A 20,800-nucleotide genomic window follows, 5' to 3' on the forward strand; every position below is an offset into this window, starting at 1 on the left:
TAGTAGCAAAGAAGTGATAAATTTAAACATCATACACAATACAGCAGTTTTTTACCTATCTCTTTGTTTATGACGTCATATCTGCTGAACTATGATAGGTAGGTGGTTCTTAACCCCACAGCGATTGTTGGCTGATAGTGAGGGATATGTGTACCACGTGTAATTGAAATCGTTCCAGTGGTTTAGCAGGAGATGTGAAACACACACACACACACACACACACACACACACACACACACACACACACACACACATGCATCCAATTGTTTGGATCGCGCTTTCGAGAAATCATACAAAAAATACACTGACTTAACAGATGTCATGGGACAGTGGAGCACAGATGGCGCAGGTGTATTGTATGCGCTCCACGCTCCTGAGCTGACGCCGTTCAAACAGGGTATGGTACTCGGTGCCCGACGGATAGGACTTTGGAATTCGGCAGTGATGCACCAGTTCGACTTCACACGTTCAACAGTGTCGAGGGTGTATCGTGAATGGGTGAATGAGGGTCTCACAGTCCACAACAGACGAACTACCAGCTGTCCAGCCTCCTTCGATGTTCGTAACCGGCGACACCTGAGACGGATCGTCAGTACTGACAGAAGGGCAACAGTGCAACAAATCACGACTCAATTCAGCACAGGACGTGCTACACACGTCTCCTAGTGGAGAATCCGTAGTATCATGGGATCCATGGGGTACGGGAGCCGGTCCCCCACACGGGTACCTCTAGTTACCCAGCGTCATCTGACACAACGGCTTGCATTTGTCGCCAGTCACCAGGAATCGACACTGGAACAATGGCGTAACATGATATGGTCGGACGAATCACTATTTACCTGCACCACGTCGATGGGAGCCATCGTGTGTGGCGCAGACCACATGAATCGATGGATGCCACCTGCCAAGAAGGTGTGGTCCAAGACCGTGGTGTCTCTGTTATGGTCTGAGGTTCATTTTTCTGGTACGGAATGGGTCCCCTACTTGTTCTGGGAGGGACCCTGAATGGCCTGCAGTCTGCTGAGCTACTCGGGGACCTTTTTCTTGCCTTCCAGTACCTGACGGTTCTGCTGTGTTTCAAGATGATAACGCGCCGCCACTTCGCTCCCACGTCGCCCGGGAATGGTTCCAGGAACATGTAGGGGAGGTCTGGGATGGCCACCCTGGAGCACCGATTTGAACCCCATCGAGCATATCGGGGATGTCATGGAACGCAGGCTCCGTGCCACGGATCCTGTACCGACGAACAGACCAGAATTGGCTGCCGCTCTGCAAACGATTTGTGTCCGCCGCTTCCAGAGGAGTACCAGGGACTTGTAGATTCACTTCCACGGAGTCTCACTGCAGTCCGCAGGGTCAGAGGAGGCCCCACGCTACCCCATGACATTTGCTAAGTCAGCACAGATAAATAAACTGGGTCCTTGCCTAAACTGCACACTGAGGCGGCTGCATCGTGTCACGTGATTAGGCTCAGTTTTTTATGGATTGCGAGGTACACGAGGCGTGCGCACGAAGCGTGCGCGCGGTGAACTCCAGCAGGTGGTCACTGGAGCAGTGCGGGGGCAGGCGAAGCACGCAACAGGTGTGCAGACTGCAGAGCCAGAGAGCCACAAGTGGAGCGCGGGTAGGCGCGGCGCGGGCCGCCTCATTGTCCCGCGACCTACATGCGGGACCCTGCATTCCGCCGCACGAAAGTGCCGCCGCCGAATTCCGATCGCGACGTGCGTATTCCGATGAGCCGTCTTTGTAGGCCGCGAGCAATCTGACTGACAGGGGCGCGGGAGCGGCCGTGACCTTGCTACTGCTGGCCAGCCTCTGCGTGTGCTGACGGCGAACTCCGAGACGACTCCTAGCGAAGTGGCTGAGGGGAGTAGTTGCTGCGGCTCTGAATGCCTTCTGGTATCTACCAGATGCAGTTAGAGGATAACACAGAGTATAATGCGTCTGCGTTAGCGGATAACACAGAGTATAATGCGTCTGCGATGTCATAAATACGACGACTTCAAACTCAGTTACATTTCGGCGACCGTGGTTTCGTAGTTGCAGACGCTGTAAATAAACGAAGTGATGTCTGTTAGTTAGCGTTCGAAAACGTCAGCAAGCAATAAATTCCAGTCGAAAGTCATTTAATTTCTATAGACTCAGCTAATCACACTGCGACGAGAAGCGTCTTGGACTGCACGAATGGGATACGGTGCGTGTGCGTCGAATACTTTCCCATGCACCCCCTCCCCCTTCCTATTGCAAAAAACCAATTTCGTCGCAACGAGAATGTGCTGCATAAAAAATTAGATCAATATTTGGTTTGTGACGTTTTCCCAGAGTGGTCGATAGAGATACAGCCTAATTCATTTTTCTTTTCAGCATAATAAACAAGCCTTATCGAGTCTATGAGTCTCAAAATGTCGTTTAGACAGCTAGATTATTCGTCGAAACATAGAATATATATATATATATATATATATATATATATATATATATATATATATATATATATATATATATATCGCGTCAGTCGTGTCCGTGCCTGCAGCAGTACTGTAGATACCGATAAGCACAGCGTCAGGGTACAAACACACGACTGCTGTGGTGACCATTTGACCCCTATAACTTGGACGCTCTACGGCGTCACTAGATAACATTTCCGGACATGTGATCCTGTCCTGAATTTGTTCCTCAGGAAACTCTCAACAACTCTTCGACGCCGGCCGGTGTAGTCGAACGGATCTAGGCGCTTCAGTCTGGAACCGCGCGACCGCTACGGTCGCAGGTTCGAATCCTGCCTCTGGCATGGATATGTGTGATGTCCTTAGGTTAGTTAGGTTTAAGTAGTTCTAAGTTCTAGGGGACTGATGACCTCAGATGTTAAGTCCCATAGTGCTCAGAGCTATTTGAACCAACTCTTCGACGTCTGCCGGTATATTTTTCTGTTCGTAGTTGTCTTGGCCCTACTTCTTAGACTTATAACAATTTTCAAGTGTTTAATCGACGTGTTACTTCCGTAGCGCGATATTGGTTTTGATGATAACTCATAAGAGTCGAAACCGGTAAACAGTTGTAAGTCCACTAAATGTGATCAGGACAATTGTGAATAACGAAGTGTTTTTCTTAAAATGGAGTGCGTGCTCCAATGACACAATGTTAAATTTATTTTGTTGGTAGTGCTTTGTTGCAGGCTTTATATTACATGGAGAAGCATTTTGCCTAGGAATGCACTTTTTCCTTTTTTTGCGCAGACACATATTTAAGTTCACTTATGGAAACCCCCATCTCCCTGGTTAATTTTTAAGTCTGTGTCACAACAAGAGGACGAATTTCATCGTCGTTTTCCCATCATCTGCATCTATATCTGCCTGCAGTTCACACTTAGATGCTTGGCAGAGGATTCATAGAACCACTTTCCGACTGTTTCGAGATCTTTCCACTCTCCAGTAGCACATGGAGAAAGATGAACACCTAAATTCTTCTGTGGTCATTTCCCCATATGTAAGTGGGAGTCAACAACATTTTCCGCATTCTGAGGTGAATGTTGGTGATTAAGTTTCGCGGAAGTTCTCACCTCAACGAAAAACCCCGTTGTTTTCATGATTGCCAGCCCAAGTCGCATATCATACGCGTGACACTATCTCCTCTATTATGCGATAGTGCTAAACGAGCTCAGTGAAGGTTGAATCCAAGTGCTAAACATGTAGTTGTTTTGTCTCGGCTATTGCTGCCCGAGACAATTCAAGGTTGGCGTCTGATCAACAAACGCGCTCCCGTAGCCGAGGCCGTTAACGGTCGCTAGTGCACTGACTCTCGACCGTGGCGTAGCTGTTCCGAATCATATGGGGAGGAAGAAAGGCGGCTGTTGTGTTTGATATATATAGCTCCTCTTCATGAGCGTGTGCACTTGCATCGTACGTAAAGCCCAAACTTCTCGACAGTGTCTCATAGAGGGCATTTCGTACTGTCCATTCATCTGTTCGTCAGGATTACGCTTGTGGTCACTTTTGTCACTAGTGGAGAGGGATTTCGTGTGTGCAGTCTCTTACTGACAGATTAACTGCAATCCACACATATCACACAAATACGGCCAGAGCATACAAATTGACTGTACCTGAATCAGGGGATGCTTTCCGAACTACTTGAGTTGTAGGATGGCCAAGACGTTTTCCATCTGCACCATATAGTTTACTTCCTCTCTTCCTAAATGATGTTTGATTATTCTGTATACCACATAATCTTTTTTCTGTACCTGTGTCCTTCCCAATTTTTTTACATTCCTGTTTAGCTCAGTTAAACTTAGTATTAATTTTGAACCTGTTAATCTGTTGTTGTTGTGGTCTTTAGTCTGAAGACTAGTTTTATGCAGCTCTCCATGCTGCTCTATACTGTGCGAGTGTCTTCATCTCTGAATAACATGTTTATGGATCTGCTCACTGTATTCATCTCTCGGTCTCCCTCTACGACTTTTACTCTCCACACCCTCCTTGGTGATCTCTTGATGTCTCATAATGTATCCTATCAACTCATCCCTTCTTTTGGTCAGGTTGTGCCACAGATTTCTCGTCTGCTCAGTTCTGTTCAGTACCTCCTCATTAGTTACGTGATCCACCCATCTAATCTTCAACATTCTTCTGTAGGATTACATTTCGAAAGCTTCCATTCTCTTTTTGTCGAAACTTTTTGTCGTACGTGTTTCAGTTCCATACATGGGTACACCCCAAACAAATATTTTCAGAAAAGACTTCCTGACACGTAAATCTATATTCGACGTCAGCAAATTTCTCTTCCTCAGAAATGCTTTTCCTGCCTTTGGCAGTCTAAATTTTATATTATCTCTGCTCCAGCCATCATCAGTTATTTTGCTGCCCAAATAGCCAAACTCATCTGCTACTTTAAGCGTCTCGTTTCCTAATCTAATTCCTTCAGCTTGACATGATTTAATTCGAATACATTCCATTATCCTTGTTTTTATTTTGTTGATGTTCATCGTACATCGTCCTTTTAAAACAGTGTCCAGTCCGTTCAACTGCTCAATGTACAGACTGAATAACATCGTGGATAGGCTACAGCTCTGTCCCGTTCCCTTCTCAACCACTGCTTCTCTTCCGTGCCCGTCGACTCTTATAACAGCCGTCTGGTTCCTGTACAAATTGTAAATAGTCTTTCGCTCCCTGTATTTTACCCCTGCTACCTTCAGAATTTCAAAGAGAGTATTCCAGTCAACGTTGTGAAAAACTTTCTGTAAGTCTACAAATGCTATAAACGTAGCTTCGACTATCCTTAACTTGTCTTTTAAGAAAATTCGAAGGGTCAATATTGCCTCGCGGGTTGCTACATTTCTCCGGAATCCAAACTGATCTTCGCCGAGGTCGGTTTCTATTCGTTTTTTCGTTCTTATGTAAAGAATTCGTGTTGGTATTTTGCAACCATGACTTATTAAACTGGTAATTCGATCATTTTAACACTTGTCAGCAACTGCTTTCTTTGAAAATGGGATTATTGCTTTATCTGTTAATCTATTCTACTGAATTCGCATCTTTCCTGTTAGGAGCTAATACTAAGCTCTTTCGCTCCTGAGCTGGAGGGACGATACGAGCGAATAAGCAGCTGGAGAATAGAGCTAGCGGTCACCACGTCTGGTGGAGCGGAGAGATTGATGCAGAGGGGATGACGCCGACGTCGACGCTCCCGTCAGGCTCTGAATCCCAGTCTGATCAGACAGCGGCGAAACTCGGCCCGGCGCTTGGGCAAAACGCTCGTCTCCTGCCTGGAATAATACACCGCAGATCTGAGGCATCATAGTCGTACTACCCTGCTCCGCAATGGAACGGGCGGAGGGGACGCCACAAAACACGGCACGGTTTAGCTTCGGTGCGGGCCGCTCTTTTAGCAGTTATTGGTATTGCAAAGACTGCTGTTAGGTTCGTTAGGAATTCGTTGCGGCTTCCGCCGGCGCCGCCGCGCCGCAAAGAAACGAGGCGAGAGAAATGGGCTGCCCTGCCCTGTGCGACCTCGTTCGTGAAGACACCGCGGCGGCAGGTTAGTTTCTCATAGACTGCAGCTGTCGCTCCGGGTGTCTGGTGTGCCATCAGACCATTAGGAGCACTTACACCCTAAAATTCCCCTACAATGACCGCCGTTTCAAATGCACAGAGCCGAGGCACAAGCTGTAAATGTGTCAGGCAGTTGCTGACAGGCGGCCATGGATATTTGTTGGTAGCCGTCTCAACGGTCTTGTTTTTAGCAACATGAAACACGTACTGCTACACATGCTAAATCGATTGTTTGTAGGACGTGACTTAAAGACTATACATACGATATTACGATATGATACTCGCAGCCAGTCATACCTTTTCCATAGATAGGATATAAGGTCGTCGGTGCAGAAACAAACTGTCTCCCGAATGCCCGGACGAAGAGGCACTTTTACCAATAAACTGGTCACACATTCGAGAGGAGCGTAGTACGTATCTCCCCATCCCCGCCCCCACCACCGATCCCCTCCCCGGCCATCCAAATTGGTGATTGCCTAATTCGACGAAGTAAATGCCTTTGCGAAGGGCACGACCGAATCCTTCCGCCGTTCTTATCCCATTCCCGCTTGCATTTCAGCTTTCACGACCCCGTCGTCGATAGGCCATCAACTTTAAAATTCGTTGCCAATTATGTGTTCTAGAGCTCTGTACGTAGCAGGCTATGCTGAATTGTTGTGGTCAACACTGTTCCGGTTGTCCCCTGGTTCATTTCGGTGGTAAGATGTTCCACGGCAGTTGCCACAGTCAATGTCCAAGTCTGACATCAATGGTAGATAAAAAATCCCAGTCTCCACGACGGTTATTAACACTAGTGTTATTTAGTTTGCCCATATTACACTCTTACCTTAAAGGCACGCGAACACGTCGCTCTATTTTTAACACTGACAGCGCTAACCAATTTACAAACAGGCAGATTGTTACCTCTCGTATGTACCTGTGCGCCTTGAATCACAATAGTGCTACTGAAAAAGCAAACTTTCCCGCACACTCTAATCACAGCTTCAATCTCCTGATCGGTGTCAGTTGCAACGTCGAACATAACGCAACGATATCTTAACAAAGCCAACATCATCATCAACACTGATTTAAAATTAATGTATTTTTTTGTATTTTAATATCGAAGTTAGAACCGTTTTCGCTATTGCGATACGTTATTATATAGTATTTGTAGTTGGTGTAGCCTGAAGAGTTACAATACGACTGTTATCGCCCACACCACGCTGAGGGAGCAATAACGAAGAAAAACTGAAGTAGAGCTTGCTTATTAGGCAGGCAAATGGCAGAGAGATCTCCAACAATCCATAGGCTAAGCTGTTGTCCACACTACGAGCGTGCGAAGACGTGGCTTACCACTTGAAGAGCAGAAGCATTCACTAATGCTCATTTAGTTCCGTGGCACAACGGATATAGTCAAAGTCTGTACAGAATTGATAAAAGAATCTGCTCCACATGGTCTACCACAGGCACCTTGAGGAACTATTGGAAAAGAACACATTCACACATTGACGCAAAAAAGTAAGCAGAACTATTCCACAGAACTTCCGATCTATACCACTTAGCTTCATGTTTAACTGAGTTCTAGAATGTATTCTGAAAACAAATGTGATGACGTGCTGTGAACAAAGTCAGTTTCCTTGTGGAATCAGCGTGGATTGCGAGAAAACCGATCACATGAAACCCAGTTCATGTGCCCACGCACACTATTTCGTGATTAGAAGCAAGCAATTCGGTGTTTCTAGACTTTCGACAAACTTTCGATCTTTGCCGTAACTACGTTTCCCAAAGAAGTCACACTCTTGTCGGACAGCTAGCCATGATGGCGACGAAGTTCAAAATTCCTTGAAGCACACGTCATCACTGTTGCCTAGATGGAAACTCATTCACGAAAGCGTTCGTAATTTTGTGTACAGGTTGTCCCAGGAGGAATGGTCAGTATTCAGTCATGTAACAGGAACGATCATTCGAGGCAAAAACGTCTAGTAAACATGTCCATTTTTATTAGACTAAAATGTATACCTAAACAGCTATGAGCACTTGTTCAGTTGAAGATATGTATTTCACAGTAGTGGAGATGAACGAGTGCTCGTAGCTCTGAAGATATGCGTTTTGGAGTCCATGTTTACTAGACTTTTTTGCTTCGAATGATGGTTCCTGTCGTGTTCCTCAATATCGACCATTATTTTTGGAATACCCTGTATGTGCACTAGTGTGTAATAGGACATGCGTTTGTGCTACACATGATTATCTATGGGATAGTATTAGTTTCAGTGTCAATTTTTACTAGACATATCCAGTAAGATAGAGACTAGAAATTGGATCTCACTGCAGATCAGTGTTAACGGAACATATAAAAACAGTAGCCTTTCACTGTACGAGTAGTTACTCCCAACTGGAGTCAGTCAACTCACACAAATACTTGGGAGTAAGATGTGGTGATAGGAAGTGTGACGATTAGGCATACAGGTGCAGGTAAAGCCATTGTCGGGTTTCGATTTATTGGTTGGATACTGGAAAATTGCAGTTTGTGTGCGAAAGAAGTTGTTTATACAACACTTCTATAGCCTACACTAAAATAGCTCTCAGTTGTATGAGAGCCTTATCAGGCTCCACAAATAAGGGGCACTGAGCCTCTACGCGCACAAACGACGGCAGTGCAAACTATCACAGGACTCTTTCCCCATCTGGCGATTGTAACGACAATGTTTGAATATCTCAACGTTTTTGACAAAAAATGCGTAACGTCTCGTGAAAATCTAATTACAAAATATGAAGAACTGTATTTGTGGCCCGCCGGAGTGGCCGAGCGGTTCTAGGCGCTACAGTCTGGAACCGCGCGACCGCTACGGTCGCAGGTTCGAATCCTGCCTCGGGCATGGATATGTGTGATGTCCTTAGGTTAATTGGGTTTAAGTAGCTCTAGGTTCTAGGGGACTGATGGCCTCAGAAGTTAAGTCCCATAGTGCTCAGAGCCATTTGAACCTGTATTTGTGGGCCAATATTCTTCAGTCACTTATCGTCCTGCGTAGATCGTAAGGAACAATACACACAGAGGTATAAACACTATTGTTCTTCCGAAGTTTCGTCTGTGAATGGAACAGGAAGAAACCCTTTTATATGATACAAAATATAAACCAAAAAATCCCGACGCTCCCGTCTGAGGTTCCAGTCCTCCCTCGAGCATGGGTGTGTGTACTTAGTTTAAGTAGTGTGTAAGTCTAGGAACCGATGACCTCTGCAGTTTGGTCCCTTAATAACTCACACTCATTTTGAACAAAAAATCTCCCACTCAATTTATAGCGATTCGCGGTGTGTAAGTGCAACTGAAGACATCGGCAGGACGAGGCATGGAAGAGACCAACTTGCTGTCAAATCACAACCGAGAAAATGGTTCTTACGTTCTCACGAGGCAGACATGGCAGAAGAAGAAGGCGGAATCGGCCTCAGACTTAACATAAAACGTGCATTACTTACAAAAAATGGTTTAGGATACCCAATTTTTTGGTGACAAAATGATATAAATGAAACACTAGTAGTTGGAAGCGGATTGCTATCCAGATATATCAGTACTTAACATTACGAGCGTAAGGGGAAAATTAATCGGACTTCCAAATTCTGCGTTTTTTATGTCAAATTCTCTTTATTTTTAGACACATTCTCCGCCTCTAACGTTTTTCCGGTGGTTAATAAATTTCTAAAGTGCGATTCTAGGAGAACTGCGAAATATCTACCGAGAGTTGTTAAAACTCAAAGCATTTTCTAGCCGCAACTTCCTTAGATATGAGAGTAGGTGGGAGCCAAAAGCTTTACTAGCGATAGAGATGGCTGTCCCAACAATTTGTACTGAATACCTCCCCCATTTCTCCTCCCCATTTTGACACAGACAAATCACAACACGTTTATGGCATTTTTTCATATAGTAGGTTCAATGAACGTTGCGATTTACGCTTTACTCCTTGTAAGTCATCAGTTGAAAGAATCGCTTTTCTAACATGGAATATCCTTTCCGTTACCTTCCTAGGAGATGTAATAGAGTTTTATTACGCGGGTCCTAGGTTTCCACCCCTACTGTTCCTGTTTACTTCTGTTGTGAAGAGGTAGAACACATCTTATCCACAGTAACAAACCGGCTCACAAAATCAGTCTCATTCTTTTAAACGGTCCAGACCTTGCTGAAAAACTCAATTTCTCATTTGATTTTTGTCAGTATTGAACGAAACTTGTCTACCACAAAGCTTTCTCATTGTAATTTTTTATGTAAGAATCATCGTACGCTTTTCACTGATTTGCCTACGGCGACAAGTTTTAGAATCACCTCGTATAATCGCTGGTCTTCCAATGCGATATTGTGCAGTTTCCCGACGTTTTCATCGGGGAAAGTTGTCACTTGATTTTCTTAAAGAAACGTACGATCGTTCTCAGCGAAGTAGCTCATGGTAACACACTGAAATCGCACTCGAGAGAACTGCAGTTCAAATCCTTGTCGGCCCAAAAGCTTTAGGTTTACTTAAATCTCTGAAAGCAAAGGGGTGGGGCGACGGTTCATTTAAAAAAGAAATGGTTGATTCACTTCCTTCTACAATTCGAGCTGGCTCTCGGTCTCCAATTACCTCATTGTCAACGGGACGTTAAACTGTACATCTTCGTTCTTTGACTGTGATCACGTCTCAGTTCAGTCACTCGTATATCGACGGTTCTAAATACAAGTGCCTGTATTGACACTAAAAATAACAAAAGTGAACCATTTCGATTACCGAAAGGCGATTCGACGTTCCCATGGCACGGCCTCCAGGCAACTGCGATTATGCCTATGAGCTCTTGGATCCACCCCGACTTAATGCATTGTTAGTCGAAACAATGGAAGCAGGCATATCGCTACGAAGACAATATCTCAGCAGAAAATTTACTCTGAAACACCTACAACGCTTTGGTGATGTGCTGACAAACAAAACCTGCGACCTAACAGTGCGATGCTACACCGACCGTTGTTGCAAACATAAACAACGTCACCAGTTGTGGAGGCATTTTCATCGCTAAGCAAGTACCATCACCTCATTCAAAAAATGCGACTGCTGCGCTACTTCGAGCAAGGATGCGAACTTATCTATTACACTAGACGTATGCAGTAGTCTACTCTGAGAACGCAATAGTCAATAACAGCAATCCAGACAGTCTTCTGGAGCAATTGTCAAATGCCACGTATGTATACCGACGGGTCCAAATACAAGAACTCTATCGCCTTCGTGAGCAATTGCCAAGTGTCACGTATGTCTATACCGACGGGTCCAAATACAAGAACTCTATCGCCTGTACCTACATTGGTATTAAAAAGCACAAGAGTGAAATATTTTGTCTGTCGAAAGAGGTGCCAATTTACACGGCTGAGTTCCTAGGCCACCACAGAGCGTGACACAGCGGCTGACCACTTATCATACCCACCAACTCGCTCTCCGCGGTAAAAACACTTTAATTGGTCAGGACAAAGGGAGTGTTACCTTACAAAGCGAATAGCTGCCACTGTATCGGAGTTGCACCGAACTGGTGAGGATGCTTCATTTGTGTGGACCAAGGACCATGCTGAGACTGTGGGGAACGAGAAAACCGATCAACTGGCTAAGGACGCGCCGACGACTGGCATACAGGAGCAATGCTTTCCTCCGGAAAATGTCATTTCTGTGGTTAGACAATTGACCAAAAGTGACGGGAACGAGGCATGGGAGACTGAAGATCTACACTAGGTACCTGATACAGGCGAAACCATCCGCTGCTGCCGAAAGTCCAATGGTAATACTGAAAAGAGGGCTCTGAACTGCAAGTTATGTGCCATTGGCATAAGGATCGCGAGACAGTTTTTGTGAGGCTCATTGCTAGATTGAAATTCAAGCACAACTGCCATCGACAATATCTTCCCGGGCTCCACCTTACACCGTCTCCAAATCGAAACTGTGGAGAGCCCCAGGACAGTAATCACATCTTCTTCTGCTGCCCTCGATAGAGAAGGGAATACGACTGGCTGCTAACGAAGCCAGCCCGCGTGCATCAACCACGTGTAAATGCTGCAGTTGTTCTAAAAGTTAGAATTAATTTGTAACTGTTAAGTTTGAGTTTGTCTCGTGTGTGTGTGTGTGTGTGTGTGTGTGTGTGTGTGTGTGTGTGTGTGTGTGTGTGTGTATGTGCGTGCGTGTCTGTGTAAAGGTGTTCTTTCGCACCGTTTGGTATCCGTTTGTTAACTTCAGGAGTCGATGAATTTATTTCAGTATTATTCTAAGTCGTTGTACTGTTGTACTGTTGAAAACGTAATTATAGTTTATTTGACTTTCTAAGATGTATGGGTACAACCGAAGGCCAATAAACACACAAAAAATTTCCGTATGAAGAGGCAGAGTCCTTATAAAACCTTCACCACCTTTGGATGAATTTCCGTTGTTAATAAACCTCCTAATAAATGCTTTATGAGTGAAGGTCAAGGACAGTCTGCTAGAAGAGGTCAGTGAATATGTCTACCTTGGCCAGATTATAAATATGAAGGGAAACATAAGGCCAGAAATCTATCGACGCATCAAGCTTGGCTGGCAAGCATTTGGGAAGAATTCAAAAGTGTTCAGATCAAAAATGCCAGTAAATTTGAAGAAAGCAGTATTTGATCAATGCATTCTTCCTGTGATGACGTATGGCTGCGAGACATGGACACTGAACTCATTTACAAAAGGGAAACTTAGGACAGCACAGAGAGCCATGGAGAGATCAATGCTGGGCTATACAAGAAAGGATAGGAAAAGGACAGATGACATCCGGTCTGTGACGAAGGTTAATGACATCTTAGAGACAGTAGGTTCCTTGAAATGGCAATGGGCTGGCCACGTCGCAAGAAGAAAAGACAACAGATGGACTAAGCTAGTACTGGAGCGGAGTCCGAGGGAGCACCGGAGGCCTAGAGGAAGACCACCAGACAGATGGGACAAAGACATCAAGAAGATCGCTGGTTAACACCTGGCAGAGAACTGCCCAAGACCGTCCCACTTGGAGAAGACTGCTGAAAGCTTACCTGAATCCACGACTCGAAGAGGCCACATCATTTAATGACTGAATTGGCTGATGATGATGATGATGATGATGAGTGCTCTTATAAAAGAAAACTCTTCCGTAGATCTAGATGACTCCTGCATAATACATAACAAATCAATAAAAATAATATTTCTCTCATATGAAATCCCTGTCTGTCGTAGAACGAGAAATTTTTTCCTGCTCTGAAGTATCAGTCGTGAATGAAACTTTTTATTGAAGTGAACAGGTGTGGGAGGCAGGTTCGATATTGGAGGTTGTGGGAGTCAGCAACTCAGTTCGTGACGGAACGCCGCGCTCGGCAGGGCCCTCTTTTGCTGAGCCGTGTCGCATTCTGCAAGGTAAGGCGAGGGGGAGGGGGCAGCCAACTGCTTCCGTTACTCTTTGGTGTGCTCGGCTAACCATGCAGTGGAACGCCGCAGATCGGTTTACTGTTTACTGTGCTGCTAGCTATTTTCTCCCAGACTGATACTTTGACCATGTCGACAGACCGCTTAACTGAAATTAAGCCGGCGACCATAACTTCGAGTATTTACTCCGTTTATTCAGCAAGAGAGAACCGTTGTTATATTATTAAGCTAATAGTTCCTCATCAGACAACTGCGGAAATTTACAGCTAAATCATCTATGTTATTTTGACGATAGCGAGATGTGGGTTCGTATTGTACGCGAAAGATGGAAAAATAAAATGCATAATACCTATGTTACGATTCTTTTCACAGAACACTCGAAGGGGTCTCTGAAAGTCAATAATTGCAGTCGATTTGCCGTAACCATTTCGTATCGCCGCTGAGCGGATTGATGCTGGAAGGAGGTAAAGTTGGCAAAGTGAGCGGTGGTGTGAAAACTAGCTTAAATAAGCAACACTCTCTGTATGCAAGGGAGTAATGTAGTGTGCAGTGAAAAGGGTGCCACCCCTAAGAGCGGAACTGTGCCATATCTTTGAGTTCCACATGTGCTGAATATAGATGAACCATTACCTGACGTGACAGTACCTCTTCCAAATAAGCCGAGTCAACGTGCAGAAGACGTCAGCATCTACGTAGCAATAACAGTTAAAGAGACACGCCATTTATTTCGATAAGTAAGCATCCCACTTACAGTAATTCATCACGCACCAACTTTTTTTTATTTTGTTTTTCATCGTATTCATCTCACCTGGACCATCTTCGTCTAAATTACATACGTCATTCGTCATTACATTAATAATAACATATTCTTTTTGTAGACCTATCAGTCATACTAGAGAAACAGGTAGAATCCAGTAGAAATGATACAAATATCCAATAATATTTTGAGTATTCGGCACAATTGCTGCAGAAGACAAATGCTATTCGAATACAGTATTAGGATGTTATTGAATTATAAGTTAAACAACTATTTTGTAACAACGTTAATTTAGTTGCAACTGCTCAAAGTTATCACACACCGGCACATCATGTGGAGAGAATGCAATATTATATGCAAACATCGTAAACAATGAACCAATGTTAAGAGAATCTCGAAGATATATTATTCAGTAAACAGATCATACATAAACTGAGTATCGGATATAATTCCTGAATTTTACGGTGAAATTGAGAGCAACACAAAAATTGATATCTTTACACATATACTGCTCCACCTTCACTTTCTAAAACTCCTACAAAAGCGATAAAAGTGAACTGAAACTGTTTTTGGCATTAATCATTGCAAAGATGCGTTTCTTATCATCATGCATAATACGTGCGTGTGACAATATTCTCGCTTGACAAATGAGACTGACATGAGTTATGGAAATGTTTCGTTGTTAATAATTCAAACCTCGCGCCATAAGCCACCACAGTTTCAGTTAGTTTAACAATCCGATCCGATGTCTTCGGTCTATAGAGGAACAGAATGTTTTCATCAGCTATGAAACTTATTGCAGTATTAACCGCATGTTCCTGTCGGCGCTTATTGATACCAACCTGCATGAGAATCCAGTACAAATTTACATAATATCTAAGCTGTTTGATTACCGGTGCCATTCCGCTGGCAGGGAAATTAAATTGAGATAAAGGACGTCCGACGTAGCCTTTAGCTAGAATAACCGTCCTCGAATCCAAACGATTCGTGGGTGCCGTTGTCCATGGATTTATAGGCACAGTTATTTAATATTCTGGAAAAAGAGAAACCATATCTTGGCTCAATAGTAAGCGGATAGTTGTGATGTTATAACTCGTGTGGCACCTACAGCAGCGTTAAGTATTTCTACTTCACGTCATTTGTCTATTCATATCACTGCTTGAAGCTATAAGCTAGTTTCAGCTCGCTCCGGACTCGAACACAGGACGGCTGCTTAGTGGTCAGCTGCATTAATCAGCAGACTGTAGTGGTAGAGTGACGCAACGAACGTAATACCAAGGTCGCATCCTGACACAAAACTTGAATTGTTTTTGAATTATCATTACGTAAACCACGTTTTGCAGGCCATTCACTCCGATACAAGGCAGAGGACGGCAATGCCCTCAGGGCTGATGTGCACTGCTTCACAAAATACAGCTTTCTATAAGAAAATAAGGCGTGCTAATTGACGCCTGGTGGAAAAACTGTAACAAACGTCTTACGGACAGTAAAACTTCCTGAAGTACACTGCACATCGTCTACAATAGTCGAAACGCTACATCTCTTCTAAAATGCATTGGTGGACTGCAAGAGATAGCCCGACGGCGCCAAGCTGATCAGGTTAAATAAATAAATTTAGCATGGATATCTGTACCACATTTCGTCTGCCTCCTTATTCCAGAATAAAATTTTGACTCTGCAGCGGAGTGTACGCTGATATGAAACTTCCTGGCAGATTAAAACTGTGCGCCGTACCGAGACTCGAACTCGGGACCTTTGCCTTTCGCGGATAAATGCTCTACCGGCTGAGCTACCCAAGCACGACTGACAACCCCTCCTCACAGCTCTAATTCCGTCAGTAGAGCACTTGCACGCGAAAGGCCAAGGTCCCGAGTTCGAGTCTCGGTCCGGCACACAGTTTTAATCTGCCAGGAAGATGCCTCCTCATAGTTAGCAAGTACAAAGAATCGTTGGTCATTACTTCAAGATGCCTTTGCATTCACTGTGGATGAGAAGATAAGTGTTCTCCAGATCCATTTTCCAAGCTTTGTACACTGGTCAGCCCTCAGAAACCCACAAGTACAAAAAGGCATGTAGCTTGTTGTAAATTTGGATAACTGAAGAATGTCCCGTACTATATGTTTTCAATAACATAAATCTTGGTATTTTTCTGTGGTGATATGCAATATTTCCAGATGCTTAACCTGGTTGGCAGTACAATTCTGTTGCCACATTATTTCGTCGGCTGCCCTAGTAAACATAGAGAGGTGCTGCGAGCGAAGATCTTAGACACCCAGAGATAGAGCACGTTTAAGGCCATCGTTTGCAGTCTGACACAAGCACACAAAGGCGTACCTTTGCAAATACTTTCTTAATGCAGTCCAAAACTTATGTGCTGTGTAAAACTGAATCCATACGGAAGCCCAAAAGCGATCACTACGTCTGTAGTAGAAATATTGACCAGAAGAATGGGATCGGTAATCCTACTGCTCACAGGAAATAAATTTTACTTCACGTAATAACTAGATCATTCACCTCTTTATAGCAACACACAATCTTACGTTGTATCACGACTGGATTTCTACTTGGACTGAGTATACAGAATATGTTAAGTTTTGTTCTGATTTAAGTAAATATTTTTAAAGCCTGACGTTGAGTCCTCATGAAGCTAGGTGCTGAGTATAAAAACTTTTGGATGTCTATGTTACTTAAAACTCCAATTTTCGAATATATTCAGCGTCTTCTTCGTCAGGAGTTGACTACCGTTCTATAGTAACATTTACGCGACTGACATCATCACAATGATTACAATGTAATACCGACTCTGACGCCCACGGCACCGATATTGATATTCTGTTACTGCCAAAGCAATATATCAACAGTTCATTGTATGTTAAAATAAAACTGAAAACTTTAGTATAGACGACGAATGCGTTTAACATGCAATAATCTGTTAATGTATTGCTATGACAGTAATATGATCTGAAGAATGTCGCTGTGACTACTGAACCCGGCAATGTCGTGCAATATCATGATTTTTTTGGCCGGAAATACATTTGTGATGGTAACTGAAGAAAACTTCACAAGCCAAGATCTCTAAAGAAGCATTTTGTCGGATGACAGGTTTCAATAGTCTCATACTTGGATAATATGTTGTAAAAATTCAAAAGCATAAGAGCCGATGATGACAGCGTAGCTCTGTCGAAACCAGTCATCCAGTAAAATGCATTTTTGGCGATCTTGGCTCGTGAAGTTTTCTTCAGTTACCATACACTGCAGATCGCCCCCAGGCTGACCATGTCAGAAATATATAAACATTTGTGAAGTGTAAATATATTCGTACAACTAATAAAATATTAACAGAACTTTTCATAGGTGATTATATAGAAAAAGATATTGTGAAAAAAGTATATTTTCGCCATCAACTGTACAATTATATATTTATTCTGTATCGGTGTCCACTATTACAATCACCTTTACAGGAGGAAAACAGTGAACATCAATGGATCATAAATACATTTTCGTCAAATATGACCCAACCAATCATACATAACTGTCTTAATAGTCTGTCTTAACACAGACCATGTAAACGTGCTGTGGCTTGGCACAATTGCAGTGATGCACACTTTGTGGTGTGGTTTGTCTTTGATGATCACCATGTGTGCATTACTATAATTGTACTGAGGCAAACGCGTATATGTGGACTGGTGTTGAGACAGACTACTACGAGAGTTATGTATGTTCTACATTTGATTGGGTCATATTCGACGCAAATGTATTTTTGATCCATTGATGTACCCAGTTTTCCACCTATAAAGATGACTATGATAATCGAAATCGATAGAGAATAAACATACAGTTGTACAGCTGATGGCACAAATACGCTTTTTTCATAATAGCATATTCTCGAAGTTCGAAGCAGCTGCCATTCCCTCGAAAGTAACGTCCTTAGTGGGGGTAGGACGTTAATCGGACCGACTTGGAGCAGGATAGGCACCACAGGACATTTTAATTTCCACTGTCTATAATTTTACAAAAATAATTCATAAAACTTTGTCAGTATGACCAGGAAGGATTCAGAATTCACACTCATAGCAGTGGAAGTTCGAAAACATAACGAAATAATTTTTCTTATATGTGAAATTTCGTCATTTTTTCACTTACTAATGGCAGTATTTGTTGCTATAGGTACGCTTTTCTTCACAAGAAAGAGAGATTCTTCGATGAATTGTGCACAGCATACAAACCATACTAAAGGTGTATGAAACTCTAGAATTTTCTAAATCTATTAAAAACTGTGGTAAAAATTTAGGTAATTAACTATAAAATTTGTGTTTTTCCTAAACATTAAGTTTAAAATATAACAGTTCATTCGTTTTTTCATAAATTAAATAAATTCTAGCGTTTCATACACCTTTGAGTATAGTATGTATGATGTGCAAAATTCATGGAAGAATCTCTCTAACTTATGAAGAAAAGTGTGCCTATAGCAAGAAATGCAGCCATTAGTAAGTGAAAAAAGATGAAATTTCACACGTAAAAATTATTTTGTTATGTTTTCGAACTTCCACTACAATGAGTGTGAATCTTGAATCCTTCCTGTTGATGCTGACAAAGTTTTATGAATTTGTTTGTAAAAGTATAGACAGTGGAAATTAAAATGTCCTGTGGTGCCTCTCCTGCTCCAAGTCGGCCCGTTTGACGTCCTACCCCCCTTAATCAGCACGTCAGTATCGTTCTTATCAGAAGTGACATTTATACATTTAGTCCCAGTAACGAAATTACTATTAAGTGGGAAGATAACAAAACGTTGATGTTATAACGATGCAGCTTTTTTCTATTATGCACGTAAGAGCCTGAGCACTAGTCGGTTCTGTCACATTGTCAACGTAAACAACTTTCAAGAAAGCCAGCGACCACGCTTAGGGTTTTTTTGACGCAAACAAATCATCCTCCATTTCGTACGGTCCCTGCAGAAACGACGTCGCTAGAGTCAACGGAAGGCGGCGAAGAGCAGCGACAAAGCGGACGGCCAGTGGGGACGAGGAGACGGGCACCCACCTTGCGCGCCGTCGGAGTGAGCGAGGGCGAGGGCCGCCGCTGCGACCATGAGGCGCCACCGGAGCATCGCTGGAGGACCGCTGGCGGCTGCTACCACTGCTGCTGCTGCTGCTGCTCGCCGGGACGCACCACGACGACTGGCGACGGCCGGCCGCCGGCGCGCGGCTCACCTGTCCGCCGCCCGCCTAACGGGACGTGACGTCACGGGGTGGAGGGGCCCGCCGCCGGCGATCGCTCGCCACGGGTCACATATCCGGCACCGGGGAACAACACTGGGTGCCGAATATCCCCAACTGTCGTAACGACCACGCACCCAGTCGCAGTCTCTTTCATTTTTGTACATGTCAAATGGGAGACAGAGCATTGACTGGTAAGCTCGAAGACATCAGCCCCATCACCGGTCTTACCCGGTCCTGGTTCGTGACACATCTGGGGACATTTCAGAATACTCCCGGTTTCCAAATTTGCCTCGAAAACAGGATGGATTTTCAATGACGACTCCAGCTAGAGAAACGCCCAAGAGAAAATGGATATCTGGAAAAGTAAGATTAGCTACTCGGAATGTAAGAGGAATTGTTCACAAAGAATAGGCAATAGCAACGATATTCTCACAACAACAGACAGATTTTGCAGCTGTCTCAGAATCTAAGAAGCTCAGCCCCATCACCAGTCTTACCCGCTCCTGGTTCGTGACACATCCGGGGACATTTCAGAATACTCCACGTTTCTAAATTTGCCTCGGAAAACAGGATGGATTTTCAATGACGGCTCCAGCTACAGAAAAGCCGAAGAGAAAATGGATATGTGAGAAAGTAAGATTAGCTACTCGGAATGTAAGATGAATTGTTTACAAAGAATAGGCAATAGCAATGATATTCTCAGAACAGACAGGTTTTGCAGCTGTCTCAGAATCTAAGAAGCTGAAAGGTAGTTGATATGCGGGCGCAAGTTTAGCGAGTCGGTGATGCAAACCCGCTCGACTTGACTCGTCGATGTGTGTAACGTCAACGCCGCCGCCGCATGCCTCTCTACAAACATATTATTAGCCTCGACAATATACTTGGAGGAAATGGAACAGCCCAAGCAGTTATTTTAAATGGACCTATATTTTTCCGTGGCTGCAGGGTTAACTTCACTTTGGACGTCTCTTCTGGAAATTCTGGTAGTGGTTGGTTTATCCTCGCCATCGTTCGTTGTGAAAACGCATCCCTTCCTGGACTTGAATCTTTTGCCGATCGCGATGTCATTACCTACAAGGCGTGGCATTGTGAAATAGATCCCAAGACTCAAAGTAGACCTAGTTACGTATATAGCAATATGCCATTTACATTGTATACACATTCTTGTAGAAAAGTTTCTTATGATGAAATGTCATTATTAATAAGGTATAACATATAGTAGAGTATAACAGAAAGAAACAGCAAGTAAATGTGTAGCAATGTACGAGGGACGTTCAATAAGTAACGCGAATTTTTTTTTTTTTCGAAACCAGATTGGTTTTACTCAGGATTCCAATACACGATATTATTCCCCACTCCTTTGACTACAAAACCTTATTTTCCAACATAATA

The 20,800-nt window shown here is 43.6% G+C and overlaps 1 protein-coding gene across 1 annotated transcript in view; it reads right to left on the reverse strand.

Annotated features, from left to right (window-relative positions):
* The window catches only part of LOC124788270, a 267,784-nt gene extending 248,486 nt beyond the window's left edge, over positions 1–19,298 (reverse strand). The window contains exon 1 of the mRNA XM_047255482.1: positions 19,230–19,298. Within this exon, the coding sequence (XP_047111438.1) occupies positions 19,230–19,296 (67 nt within the window). The 5' untranslated portion in view covers positions 19,297–19,298. The remainder of the gene's footprint in view (positions 1–19,229) is intronic.
* Between the last annotated feature and the right edge of the window lie 1,502 nt (positions 19,299–20,800).

Source organism: Schistocerca piceifrons, chromosome 1, assembly GCF_021461385.2.
Source record: "Schistocerca piceifrons isolate TAMUIC-IGC-003096 chromosome 1, iqSchPice1.1, whole genome shotgun sequence".
In the NCBI taxonomy this organism is placed as follows: domain Eukaryota; kingdom Metazoa; phylum Arthropoda; class Insecta; order Orthoptera; family Acrididae; genus Schistocerca; species Schistocerca piceifrons.